The sequence below is a fragment of the Panicum virgatum genome, chromosome 4K (genome assembly GCF_016808335.1).
Source record: "Panicum virgatum strain AP13 chromosome 4K, P.virgatum_v5, whole genome shotgun sequence".
NCBI classification, from domain to species: Eukaryota; Viridiplantae; Streptophyta; class Magnoliopsida; order Poales; family Poaceae; genus Panicum; species Panicum virgatum.
Window position 1 is genome coordinate 35985704 of NC_053139.1, and position 13744 is coordinate 35999447.

A 13744-nucleotide genomic window follows, 5' to 3' on the forward strand; every position below is an offset into this window, starting at 1 on the left:
TCGAAACAACCATACGTGCCAAGGACTCAATTCTAAAGGTTAAGGACCTTTCTAATCTCAAGTGTCACAAGGAGATGAAGGACACTTGATTTAGATAGGGTTTTATAGTTTTTAGTTCTTGACCGTACTATAAAGAGGGGTTCATGAGTTAGTAGCTTGATCAAAATTGAGTTGGTCTTAGAAATCATGCACACTCGCTCAAAAAACAGCCCAAGATGGTCAATAGAAGTCAACACAACACTTGGAAGAAGAAACAATCAAAGTCACGGTCGAATCCAAGTCAACTCAGCTGAAAACAAAGAAAAACAGCATCACCGGTTAAACCGGTGCCCCTAGCATCGGAGCATCTGATGCTTGCCGGAAGTTCCGACGCCCTGTCGGACTATCTCTCTGGATGCCAGCAGATATCAAATCAGAAATCCCTATAGCACCGGTTGAACCGACGGTTCAGAATCAAAGCACCGGTGTATTAGATGTGCCTTGTTCCAGAGAGCATGTTTTGGTGGACTTCAACTTCTCTTAAGCACCGGTTGAACCGACGGTTCAGAATCAAAGCACCAGTGCATTAGACGTCCTATGTTCCAGAGAGCTTGTTTGTGTTGGTCAGTGAAACTCTTCAGCACCGGTTGAACCGATGCCCCTATGAAGCATGCACCGGTGCATTGACGCAAGCCTGGATATTGTGTCAGAACCCCAACGGCTACAATTTGGACACAGAGAGACCGATTGAACCGACGCCTCAAATCTGACACCCATCGGTTCTTTCGGTGCTCACGGTTTTTCTGCAGTGGACTTCCAACGGCTATGTAACTCCTTCCACTCTATATAAGGGTACCCCATGGCTCATTTCAGTTGCCTTTGACACCCTGAATACTTGAGGCCACCCTTGAGAAGAAGAGAAAGTGCTTTGAGCAAACAAGAGAAGATCTAGCAATTCGTTTGTGCTTCAACCTTGAAGAATCCATCCTTTGCAAGTGTAGCAAGTGTGCTTGAGCTAGGGCCAACTGAGTGTAGGTCAAGTGAAGGCTTAGGAGGTTGTTACTCTTGGTGTTTGACGGCACCTAGCCGGTCTTTGTGATCGGGAGGTTCTTGGTGAGCTCTTGGTGTTTATGGGAGCCCCAAGACAAGAAGATTGTATACGGTGTGAAGCTCGCCGTTTCGGAGATGGAGAAAGAGCATTCTTAGTGATCACTTGCTCCTTGGTGAAGCAAGGGAGCTATACCCTTGTGTGGGTGCTCCAACGTGGATTAGGGGGAGCGTTAACTCCTCGATACCACAGGGGAAAATCCGGTTGTCTCGTGTCTCTTACTTTTATTTCAAGCAATTAAATTTTTTTGTTGTTACTCTTGACTTTGATTGCTTGTAGTTTGACTAGGACAACTTGCATGGTAGTGTGATCTTTTACTTAGATTTTGATCTTGCTAGTGTGATATCTTTTAGGCAACACGATCATGATAGTGTGTTTACCTACGTAAGGACCTTGTGCTAGCATGCTCTAGTGATCAGGTTTCAAATTTATAGATTGAGCAATACTAGTCTAGGTTAAGGACTTGATATAAATTTGAAAAAGTCACAATTCAACCCCCTTCTTGGGCCACGATCCTTACAACCTCTAATACGAGTATGACCCAGGCCAACAGTCCAATCCCCACTCCCACCTCCTGTTGTCGTGAGACTAGTCCGCTCGCGTGCATTCTGTAGCTCCCGGCGGCTGCGAGGTTGTGAGCTGGTGGCTGCGAGGATGCGAGCAGGTGGCCATGGAAATTAGCAAGCTGGCTAGGTGGCCAACGACAGCGCACATAGGAAGTAACCAGCAGTTTAGTCCTATGATCCAAGAACTACCCAGCAGGGGGTGCCGCTGTGTTGGCGATGAGCTCGTTTGCGGCCTGTGCCCAGGCGAAGGGCTGCAGGTGCACGATTCTGCTAGTCTGCTTCTCTCTGAATACTATTAATTATAGGTGCATCCGTGCATGTGATGTGCGTACAAGGTGTGTTGCAAAGGAGGTTCGGTTGACAGCGTGGTGTGCTTACGGACGTGAAAATGTGGAATGGATTGCTTGCCCCCATGCAAGAATTTGAATTTGTAACTGCAAGTGTTTTGTTGCTGATTAAAAAAATTTGAAATTTTATGACATTACAAGTGGAACCATAGCCTACCGCCCTACCCCATGTTATGATGGTGTGGCTAAGGTTCATCAATCTCCGACGAGGGTAGCGGGTGTTGTGCGATTACGGTGTGGCTGTACAGCAAAGCTTCTATAGCGGTTATGAAAGAATGAAGACCGTGGACTCATTTAGAAAATAAAAATACCCAACTTCTAAATCCTGGCTCCGCCACTAAAACATACATGGTGTAATATTCATATTGTCCTCTCGTAAAAATTGATTCAAGTATCTCTTTTTTTCTCAACGGTTGCGTAATGGCATGCATTTCGAAGACGCTCACCGCCCGGTAAGCGTAAGCAGCCGATGCTCCATCTCCCTTATAAAAATACAAGCTCTCCGAGGAGCGGACACAAGCGGTTTGCACGAGCTCGAGGCCCAGCTCCTCCGAGATCCCTTCATCCGGTAACCTCCCGGTGTTCTATAGGTACGCTTCCTTCTTACTGACTCGGCAAGTCGGCATCATCCTGATGTGTGCTCCTGGCTAGCTCTCTCTCTCTCTCTCTCTCTCTCTCTCTCTCTCTCTCTCGCCGGCGGCTACCGCGCCGCCTCGCCCCGCCCTACGCTGATCTCGACGGTTCCTTGCGTCCGCCACCGACCCGCCCACCGCGGTTCCTCCACCGCTCGGCGGACGGCGCTCTGGCGGTCCCTGCCTTCGACCCCCACAACCCGCCTCCTCCGCCGGGCTGGCCGCTTGGCCATCTCTCTAATGCCGCCGGCCATGAACCCCTTCCTAACAATCCCAAATCCCTAACCCCCTTCTGCCCCGCTGATCCCCACTACAAGGTTGTGCCCCACCCAAACCTCAAACCCCGAATCCTAATCCCATCCGAGTGCGAGCGTGGGCAAGCAAGCCACAACATGGAGCTCGGAATCAAGGCAAGGGATGGAGAGATCAAAGGAGGTCAGGAGGATATGCCATGGCGGAACCGCGCAAGGAAGAAGACGGGCATCGAGCTGGTAGAAAACATGTGGTCCTCTCATCCAATCAGGAGCGTCCGCATAGGATTCGATGGTTTAGACGTGGGCTGTCCGGAATTCCGGATATAAGCTTAAAGGGAGAAGGCTCTTTGTTTATATTTTCCATTTCGGATTTCCTGAAAATACATGCGGTGATTGTTTTTCCTTGCCGCGTTTATGCATAGTTCATCATGGATTTTCTTTTTCACCCATCGCACTCCTTTTTGTTTCAATCACCGTACATCGTTCATGACAAGTGTCTTTTTTTTTTAGTTCAAGTTGACCTTGTCCAGTTCATGATGATGAACAACTGCTCGAAAAAAAATTGCCATCTTTGGTCTTGTTTCTCTGCTCATTTAATTTAGATATAAATCAGATGGCTCCTAGCCATGAATGCACTGATCCGACCACTCACAGTCAGAACAGTCCTTCTAGAACAGGAATAGCACCTAAACCGAATTCCATTTCCAGTACTAGTACATGCCTTGCCTTTTTTTTAGTGGGTGCTAGATCTTTGCAGGCTGCACAAAGTTTGGATCATGTTTGTTTTATTTCCATTTTTTTCTTAGCCATAGAGCGAAAGGTCCGTGTTTTGCCATGATTTGAAACCAACAACATCGAATAACCCTTTCTGCTTACTCCCAGGTCCAGCAATCCCTGTTTGCTACTTCAAGAACTCGGAAGTGAGAAGCCGGTGGCAACGAGGTAAGGACCCAAAGCGGGAGATCGATCAGAGCAAGAAGAAGAAGGTGATGGCGACATCTCCACTATAAATTTCCCCTCATCTTCCATTTTTCTTTTGCCGAATCTCTAGCCGGCCATGACTCTGCTCCTCCGATTCTTCTACGCAGCATTGGGCTTACATTCCCCGGTTCGTCGGCGACGGAGATGACCGGCAACCGCAGACCGACGCCGCCGCTGCTGCCGACGACCGGTCAGGAGGTACACCGGCCACACCCACCCACCCTAATCGCGCGGCCACCGCACAAGGATCACTGAACTTGCAGCGCGAACGCATGCAGAGACCGATCTCTACGTCTGTCTGTCTGTCTGTCTGTCCTCTGGATTATATTCAGTTCCACACGATCTCCAAGAGGGAGGATCTACAGATTGGTGGAATAGGAGGGGTTCTTTGGATTGATTCTTGTGATGGTCAGGATACGGTCAGTTTACATCTGCCGATGATTGATAGATGCAAGTGATTCAGAGCTCACGGACTCACGGTCAGCTTTTGGACTCTTCGACTTTGCCAGTCACCTTGGTCGAATAATTGTGGTGACAAAGACTCGTCAAACGTTGACCAGTATCGGCTATCTGTAACAAATAAAGAAGGGGTCAGGACAGACTGACAGTGCGTGGGCAATCACATGGATAATTGGAGGAATGATGAATCTGTTATCTCGTGGGACAGCAATTAAGCAGCAACACCATGTGGTGATAAATGATCTGTCGTGAACAAGCGACATTAACATGATGCTGGACTTGTCGTCACCATGTTATTACGCGACATGGATATTTTGGCACCTCCTCAAACCGGCCGTTTTGGAACGCATAATTAAGTTTAATCCAAATTTCACGATGAGACATAGCCTTGATACCAAGTACAATAATGAGTCCTCCTAAAGTTTGATATTACTCTCTGTCTATTTATTTTCTATAAAACAAAAAAGATGCTACTGCAGTTTTGTTGGGCTAGGTCCGAGGTTGTCGGGCACGGTCCATTTTGGGACATGTCAAACTTGGGCCAGGCCCAAGAAGTTGATGCCTTCCATTCTGCTTCCTCTCTTCGCGCCGTCGCTAGCTTTGGGCCGCCGCGCGCTGCCCACAACCTCACCGCCCCGTGTGCCGGAAATCCTACCCACCACAGCCTCGATGCGCCTTCCTATGGGCGTGCTTTGCTGCCGCCCGTCCCGCGGCCTCATCGCGCCACCGCCATTTGCGCCCACGTCGGCTTCGGGCCGCCGCGTCCAGCCCCACTCTGCACCCACAGCCTCGTCGTGCTCCGCCGCCGCCCAACTCTCTCGTCGTGCCTCTGGCATTCGCGCCGACGCCGACTTTGGGCCGCCGCGCGCGGCTCCGCCCCCACGACCTCACGCGTGCCGCTTGCGCCGGCCCAGCGCCGGCCTGCGAGGTCTCCCTGCAACCTGCAACTCCCTCACAGGCGTGCTCCGCCGCCGCCCTCCCGGCATCGTCGTGCCTCTGCCGCGCTCCATTTCAGAAAATGTTGATTTGGGTTTTGGAAAATATTGAACTTATTTTCGTAGGATGTTGAGAAAGTTTGTAAAAGATATTGAATGTAGTATTTTTTCTAAAATGTTGCAACGTGTTTTATGAAAGATGCCGAATATACTTTTTTTTTAATGTTGATTTTTTTCGAAAATGTTGAATCTAATTTGAGTCTAATAGACTCTATAGATATATAGGTTATCTATCTTACTGAAGTTATATAGGAGTCCATCGTTAGGGGGGACATGAAAATGTAAATAAATTTTGTCCGATAAATGTAAAATGTCCAGGCACATCTGTCCTTTGTCCTCCTAGACATGTCTTAGTCTCGTGTTACATAAAACCTGCAACATCTTTTGAGACAAGTGGCCCGCCCCTCTTCTATTGCACACTACTACAGTAGGTCAGTATGGTTGAGCAGTTGGTTTGGCTAAAGCATCTGGTGTCTTGAATTGCAGGCAGCAGCTGCCGGCGAGAAGGAGAAGAACGAGAGCCTCGAATTGGGCGCCGCGACAGCCATCTTCGCGTTGGTCGTCCTGCTCGGCTGGCTGTGCCTCCACGAGGCCATGCACCCGGGCAATGTGCGGATCTCCATCTCCTTGCTGCTGTCCTTCGCAACCTTCCTCTGCGGCGATGCCCTCGTTCTAGTCAGCTTCAGCACGATGGGCCTCACCGAGGACCTCGTCTCCCGCTGCCAGCGCGCCGCCGCCAAGTGGCTGCGCCTCGGCTGCCACCTGATGGTGGCGCTGACTCTTGTCAGTTTATTGGCGCTCCTTCCAGGACGGGTCCACCTGTACCTCGGGCTGGCCTTTGTTACGGTGCTCATCGGGGTGCAGTGTTACTACCTCATCTGGTGCCCCGCGCGCACCGCCCGTGCCCGCGAGGCGACCGACGAGGAGCAGAAGAAGCTGGACGCCGCGTCAAAGGTTACGTCCTGCGTCACCTACTCCGCCTTCGGCGGCATGGTCGGAGTTGTCTTCGACGCCTCCAAGGTCTCCGCTCAGGCGGGCGCGGGCGCCATCGACGCGGCCGCCTACTCCGCCATCTTCTTCCTTTTCGCCAGCGCTATCCTCGGCATGCTCGTGATGAAGGTGTCCAAGATGGCGCCGGAGGTCGGCGGTCCTCCGCCATGCCGGCAGCTATTCATCGCGGGGGTAATGCTCGCCAACGCCTTCTTGCTCTGCACGTTGGCATGCGCCGCGTTGGCAGCATCATTCGCGGTGCTGCGGTGCCGCATCTTCGCGGCCTTCGCGCCGCTGGTCATCTCAGCTGCCATCTCCTTGCTACTACTCTGGCGCGGCGACGCTCGCCGCGGCGGCCGCGCCGGCGGGGCGAATCTGCGGGAGAGCCAGGAGGCCCGAATCAAGGCGATGGAGGACATTGCGAGCAAGGTGATGGTGGCGACGCTGGGAGGCATCATGAGCGTCCTCGGTGGATGGCTCGGCGAGGAAGACCACGCCAAGTGGGGCGCTATGGACGTGTTCATGGTCATCCTCACCTCCGCCTTCGTCTCCAGCTTCGGCTTCACGGTGCTCGTCGCGGCGCCGGGCACGGCCAGGGCGCGCCTCGCTCCGGCGGCCAGGATCCTGATCTGGTCGACGGTGGCGTTGTTTGCAGCGACACCTGTTGCCGTGTACGCAGTGGAAGCGGGGACCGTGTGAAGCCAGGGGGCGTCTATGCTTAGCGCGCGCGAGTCAGAGTTGCTGCATGGCACATGTACTCCGTATCAGAGCGCTACACATTTAGTTTGGGTTTTGGTACTGTAACACATTTTGTTGTTATTTGACAAATAATATCCAATCATAAATTAATTAGGCTTTAAAGATTCATCTCGTGCTAATCAGTTAGACTATGTAATTGATTATTTTTTTAACCACATTTAATATTTTATGCATGTGTCCGAATATTCGATATGACAGATACTGTAGAAAATTTTTTGGAACTAAACAGGGCCTCATTTGCTTCTAGGCCCATGATTCCTCCGTAGTACAGCTAGCACATCACTAGAACAAGGTGAAAGCAACAGCTCGGTAGTTATGCGCAAAAAAATAACAAAACACTGTTTCAATATAGGAGTGCAAATTAAATTTTGTTTGAACTATTGTGTTTCTTATAATAACATATTTAAAGAAATTAGAATAAGTTAATTGTAAAATTCGGAACAATTATGATTGTTCAGAACATTTATAATTGTTCCAGCAAGATGTTCCAGGAGATGCTGCTTCAAACATTATGTGATTTCCCAAAAAAATTATTATGGAACAAATAAAAGTGTTCCAATAGAAATATTCTTCTAAGAACTACGCCTGCTAATGGGGTTGAACCCACCCCTACCCATATTTCAAGAGCCCTAACTACCACCCGCCCCGACCCACCCCGTCGGCCCAATGCCCCAACCCGCTCCAACCCGAAGTCACTATGGAAGATGATATGCGACTTACGTGCCGATATACTACCATAGCGCCCCAACCCGTCTATGTCGTCAACCCAACCCGCCCCAACCCATTTCATAGTGTCACCCGTTTCCACACATCCAATAGTACCCGTATTAAAACCCACCCAAAAAACCCATCAAGCCCCGCCCCATTAGCAGGAGTACTAAGAACAGAAAAAATCTGAGAACAAGGTAAAGTGTTTTGTGTGAAGAAAATGTTCTCAATGAAAAACAATATTTTGAGAACAAATGAAAATGTTCTAAGCAAATAAGAAATACAGTAAATTTAGCAAACTTAAAATAGATTCGTATATGATCTTGTAATAAATTGTACGTATTTAAATTTTGACTTCAAGCTAATCCTCCACATTAATAGGTTAGCCTGAGCCGTTGTTGCACGTGATGGATGGCTGGCCACAACGTGGGGTCAATGGTGGGCCAAGGACATCATTGGGTCAAAAAAAAAGTACCAGCGATAGCTCTAATCGTATTCGCGCGCTACAAACAGATTTCCCCGTGAAGCCACGCTGTCTTGCTAATTAAGCACGTTTTTAAGCTTTTAGCAACAAATAGAGGTGGTACGTTATTGTAGTGCACGCTTCTCCGGTTCAGTTCTCTCACTGCAATATTCTTTCGTTCTCTTCGTGTGTAGGAAAATACTGTAGCTTAGCTGGTAAGGTTTATTGTAGTGGAACCTACTCATCCGTTCCTCTCTGGTCTCTGTAACGCTGAGGTGTACACAGCCAGCGCAAAAACGGCAACGGTTCCCACAGTTTATCTGTAACACAGCAACGGTGGATCCGACATGTGATGATAAATTATTTTCCATCTATCCTTTTCTTCTTCGTCTCATGTGGAGGAAGAGATATGGCCGCGAGTTGTTCTGGCAGATCCAGCGGCCGGCCCCGCGGTGGTGGGAGCTACCTCGCCTACACCGGTGGTCCCGATGGTCGTGCCCCTGCCTTGCCCCGCGCCGGCATGCGTGCCCCACTCTACGCGCTCCTGCCTCGTCCCCATGCCGGCATGCGCGCTCTGCTTCAACCACGGCGGCCGCTCTTGCACCTTTGCGCTGCCCGCGGCGGCGATGAACTTCCTCGCTCGATTGTGCCAGCGGCGTCGGCAGCAGCACCCCTACCGTAGCTTGCACCGGCATGTGCGCTCCGCTGGGCAGAGCGGAGCTCCCGCTCACGGTGGCGCCGCCGAAGCCGCCAAGGTCTGCCGTCTGCCTGCTCCCTGTTTTCGCTCGGCACGGGAATCCGCATGCATGGGTGGACCAGCTGGCGTGGAGGTGCATGCTAGCGTCTCTCCTCCCTCCTTTCTTTGACGTGGCCTTGTTATAGACAGCACTATCGGCCCGTTGTGGTACCGCCCTCAGCTGTGGATGCGGGCCCACTAGTGTATTGCCAACCAGCAGCAGTGTTTTTCTCTCATATCAAATTAGCACCAGTCACCAGCTACCAGCCATCTATATTTTTTTTCACCACAAATCAGCACTATCCACTAGCCACGGCTAGAGCGCTCCCTTTTTTCGCCGCCACGTGAAATCCACGTGTCAACCCGCTAGGCCTCGTGCTAGCTGCTCTCGCTGCGTGTAGCGACAATTTTCTCTCTCTTCCCTCTTTAATTTCCCAGATGTGGCCTTGGTATAGACAACACTATTGGCCCGCTGCAGGTACCCTCAGCGGCATAGCAGGCCCACTAGTGCATTGGCGAGTTTAGGTTATTCGCACTCATCGTACTCTAAATTCATCATCTAAAAGTAATATTTTATTCTGGTCATCGATATTCTCTCCTCTGTACTAAGTTTTTCCGCACCCATCATACTCTATTTCTCATACTCTATACCACTACAAAAAATCTGTTGATCCACGACGATTAAATTTCTTCATAGATCACTAAAAACCGTCATAAAACGATATCTATGACGATCTCAAATTGCGTCATGTATTAAGCGTCATAGATTACACCTCGTGACGTTCCTTAAATTTTCGTCACGAATTACTTGATCCATGACGTTTTGAAACTGTCATAAAATGTCTCCGGGCCCCCCAAACCCAACCCAAACCCATTTTCTATAACGAAAGTAAACGTCACAAACATTATAATTTTCGTCACGAATTCAATTACCATGTCACACATTGATGCCATGGAGAATGACGTGGCTGTTGACATGGCGATGACGTGGATGACAACGATGATATGTAAATTGACGTGTACGATGACATGGCTGCTGACATGGCAATCGACATAGCACGTGACATGGCAAGCGACGTGGCAGGTGACATCAACAGCACAACACATGAGTAAATGGCCCAATTCAGAGTGGGACACTAAGTTGGGCCTAATTTCAGCCCAAGATTAATTATCAGCAAACCAGATTTAGCTTTATACACAGCCCATTTATTAAAAATGAAGTTCCAACCCAGAATTCACAATAAGCAAGTCAAGCCCAAATTCACATGAATAAGGTTTCCATCACATAATTTCCATCAATCAAAACTAGTAGTAACATTCCAAGACAACATTGACCAGAAACAACAAAAGGTAGGTTTCATCAAGAATAGGAACCAGCAGTAGCAAAGTTTGATTCCTGCGGAAGTTGAAGTTCCACCAAAAGCCAACAGACCACCAAAATAGCAAGCTGCAGCAGCAAAGTTTATTTGATTCTTACAAAGTTGAAGTTCTACCAAAAGCAAACAGAACACCATTGCACCTGCACAGCAAAACTCAAACAGATTAGAGTCACGGTACAAAGATGAGTAGATCAAAAGTGAGCTATTTGTCAGGCAACATGAAACAATCATAAATAATATGACCGTTCTGCCCAGTTTGTTGCACGCTTTTGGGAGCAGTTACACTCAGCCCTCGATACTCAGCTCATTCGTAGTTCAGACTATCACCCTCAGACTGACGGTCAAACAGAGAGAATTAATAAAATTCTGGAGGATATGTTGCGAGCCCGTGTACTCTCTTATAGTAAAAAGTGGGATGAATGTTTGCCACTCGCAGAATTTTCTTACAACAACAGCTATCAAGAGAGTATTAAGCTGGCTCCTTTTGAGGCATTATATGGACGGAGGTGTAGAACACCATTGAATTGGTCGGAAGCTGGGGAGAGAAATTTCTTTGGCCCTGATATAGTTCATGAAGCCGAAGAACAAGTCCATATCATACAGAAAAATTTGAAAACTGCACAATCCCGCCAAAAGAGTTATGCGGACAAGAAATGACAAGCTATCTCATTCCAAGTGGGAGATCATGTCTATTTGCGGATATCTCCAATGAGGGGGTCCAACGGTTCGGGGTAAAAGGAAAGCTCGCACCTCGCTATGTTGGGCCTTTCCCTATCACTGAGCGGTGTGGGCCAGTGGCATATCGTTTGGAACTTCCTGCACAATTATCCGCGGTGCATAACATATTCCATGTCTCTCAGCTCAGGAAATGCCTCCGTGTTCCAACCAAGATTGTTGATATGGAGAATGTGTAACTGGAGCCCGATCTTGTCTATCCGGAGCATCCGGTGAAAATAGTGGATTACAAGACTCAGGTTACTCGGAACCAAGTTAGCAAATTCTATAAAGTGCAATGGAGTAATCATTCTGAGCGGGAAGCTACTTGGGAAACAGAGGAATTTGTTCAGTCCAAATGTCCTGAGTTGCTCCAAATATACCAAGGTATCTAAATTTTCGACTTCCTTTCTAATTTGGCACCATCATCCTAAATCTCGGGACGAGATTTCTTTTAGGGGTAGGATTGGAACACTCAGGTGTTAATCCACTGTAGTTAAAAATTAATCACGGCCATTAGTTCAAACTCACACGACAAATCACTAGACCAAAACTTTTCCTGTCAGTTTGGGCCGGATCGGTCTGACCGGTCGGAGCAACCGGTCTGACCGGTTGAACCTGGGTCAACCATTTTTGGGGACCCCACAGCATTTAAATCTCTCTCCCACCCTCACCAGAACACACGCCCTCACCTAGCTCTCTCACTCTCCCTCCCGAGCTCTCCTCTCTCAAACCCTCACTCCCAAATCCCTCACTCCAAATCCAATCCAAGGCTTGGGGTAGCTTTAATCGGGCGTGGGGGAGCTTCTTCTCCACGATTTCCTCCCTGGGGTGCCAGGGATTCAAGTTCTTCGCGGGGGAAAAGCTCATCCAAGGTATTTTAGCATGTGATGGTCGATCTCCCGTTCTTGGCTATTTTAGGTGATTCCCTCTGATCAAACACGTCCAAATGCACCCCTGAACTAGTTCCTAGGAGGGTTTTAGAATTGGTGGGCGATTTTCACCGCGCCAAGAGCTCTAGATTTTGGTCTGGGTAGGACCGGTCTGACCGGTGGCGTGGTTGAGTTAAATGGGACCGGTCTGACCGGTGTGGGGTACCGGTCTGACTGGTGGGGCAGTGGCTGAGAGGGTTAAATAGGTGGTTGTTGGTGCAATTAGTTAGGAATTAATTCAGATATTGGTTACTTGTAATTTTTATAAATCATGCATACATTCTCATGTCATATGCATATGCACACGTGTAGCCACCACCGCGGAGGAGGTGGTATACGAGGTGGTTGCGGAGCCACATCAGTCGCAGGCGCAAGCCCCGCAGCAGGAGATTCATGAGGAGGCGGCCCAAGGCCCAGCTGACCCTAGTGCCGAGCAGCAGACTCAAGGCAAGCCCCAGTGCATGTCCTATTATTTCAAATTATGACACCTATATATGTCTCTATTACTTGTGCATTAGGTTTAGGAATTGTTTGGAACCCTAGTTGCATGATCCCTAGATTCCCTTGAGTTATACTAGTATGTATAGGACGGTAGAAATATTATGCTTAATAGATCTCGGTAGAAGTCAAGTGATTTTTGGTCACTCGCGAGACATAGGATATCTCATTATTTTGAATATATGGAATATTGGAATATGTAGGAAAGAAAAAGAATTTGGAGACCGGGCGGGGAAAGGTTAGCCCCGTCTGTATCGGTTAAGGACCGTTCGTTGTCTGGCCCTATGATCGAGTTTGAATTGTACTAACCGCATACCGGGAGTAGGAGGTAGTCAAAACCGGTAAGCCGGGTACTGCCTTGTTTCGAAAGTACAGAACTTCTACCCACCCCTTAGGGCCAGTCGAGTGGCCACGGAGAATTGGGATGCATGAGTTTACTTTTGGTGTTCTCTCGTAGGGCTCGGCTGACTATATGCAGGTGGGGTGGTTCTGTAGTTCGAGGCGGAGAGGGGAATGGTTGGCATGTATAGTCCGACGGGGCTTTTGCGTGCCGTGTGGTTAGGTCCACCTTGCAAGGTTAAATCGGATCGATTCGCCATCAGTCGCTCTCGGTTATGAGCACCTTAATCGCAGCACCGCATCGTAGTAATGTTTTATTTGATTTAAGTAATGGTTGAAAATGATTATCTTGATTTATTATTCAATGTTTGCTATGGTTGCTTAGAAGATGCAAATACTAGTTGATGACTTAAGCATATAGAATTTGGAGCTAAAAGTTGAAAATTAACGATTCACTTTAGAGACTTTTTCTGCAAAATAAGCACCAGTCAAATGCCTTGCATGTCTAGATATGTGGGCTATGTATACCCACTGGTCGGGTAAGTCTTGCTGAGTATTAGTTGCTCAGGGTTTGTTGCCACCAATTTTTGTACAGGACATCCAGACGTTGAGCCCTAGGTGGTGGAGCGAGACCCCTAGGTTAGAGAGTTGGCGGGTTGCATCTTTGAGGGCAGAGGGTGTTGCCCTCTATTTTTGCTTAGACCGGTCTGACCGGTCTGTGGACCGGTCTGACTGGTGTCTCTCAGGGGGGTTCATGCAGGCCGGTCTGACCGGTTGGGCGAATCGGTCTGACCGGTTGTCTACATACAGAGGTAGTTGGAGTAGTGTTTTGTAGTTTCTTTTGCGTTTGAGCCTTGGGTACGCTATTGTAAAGGTTGTAAATTATTTGAACATGCAAGCTGTTG

At 48.7% G+C, this 13744-nt stretch overlaps 1 protein-coding gene across 5 annotated transcripts; it reads left to right on the plus strand.

Annotated features, from left to right (window-relative positions):
- The first annotated feature begins 2515 nt into the window (after window positions 1–2515).
- Window positions 2516–8613, plus strand: LOC120703753. Of its 5 annotated transcripts, none has more exons than XM_039987916.1 (5): window positions 2523–2590; window positions 3769–3872; window positions 3975–4065; window positions 5808–7006; window positions 8300–8374. In XM_039987916.1, the coding sequence occupies exons 3-5, from the start codon at window positions 4012–4014 to the stop codon at window positions 8301–8303; spliced, it is 1257 nt and encodes a 418-aa protein (XP_039843850.1). In that variant the 5' UTR covers window positions 2523–2590; window positions 3769–3872; window positions 3975–4011; the 3' UTR covers window positions 8304–8374. The 5 variants fall into 5 exon arrangements, 4 of the variants coding, with proteins under 4 accessions (XP_039843850.1, XP_039843851.1, XP_039843853.1 ...); XM_039987919.1 differs by lacking the exon at window positions 2523–2590 and adding an exon at window positions 2601–3123; XM_039987917.1 differs by having other exon boundaries at window positions 3769–4065; window positions 8300–8613.
- The last annotated feature ends 5131 nt before the right edge of the window (window positions 8614–13744 follow it).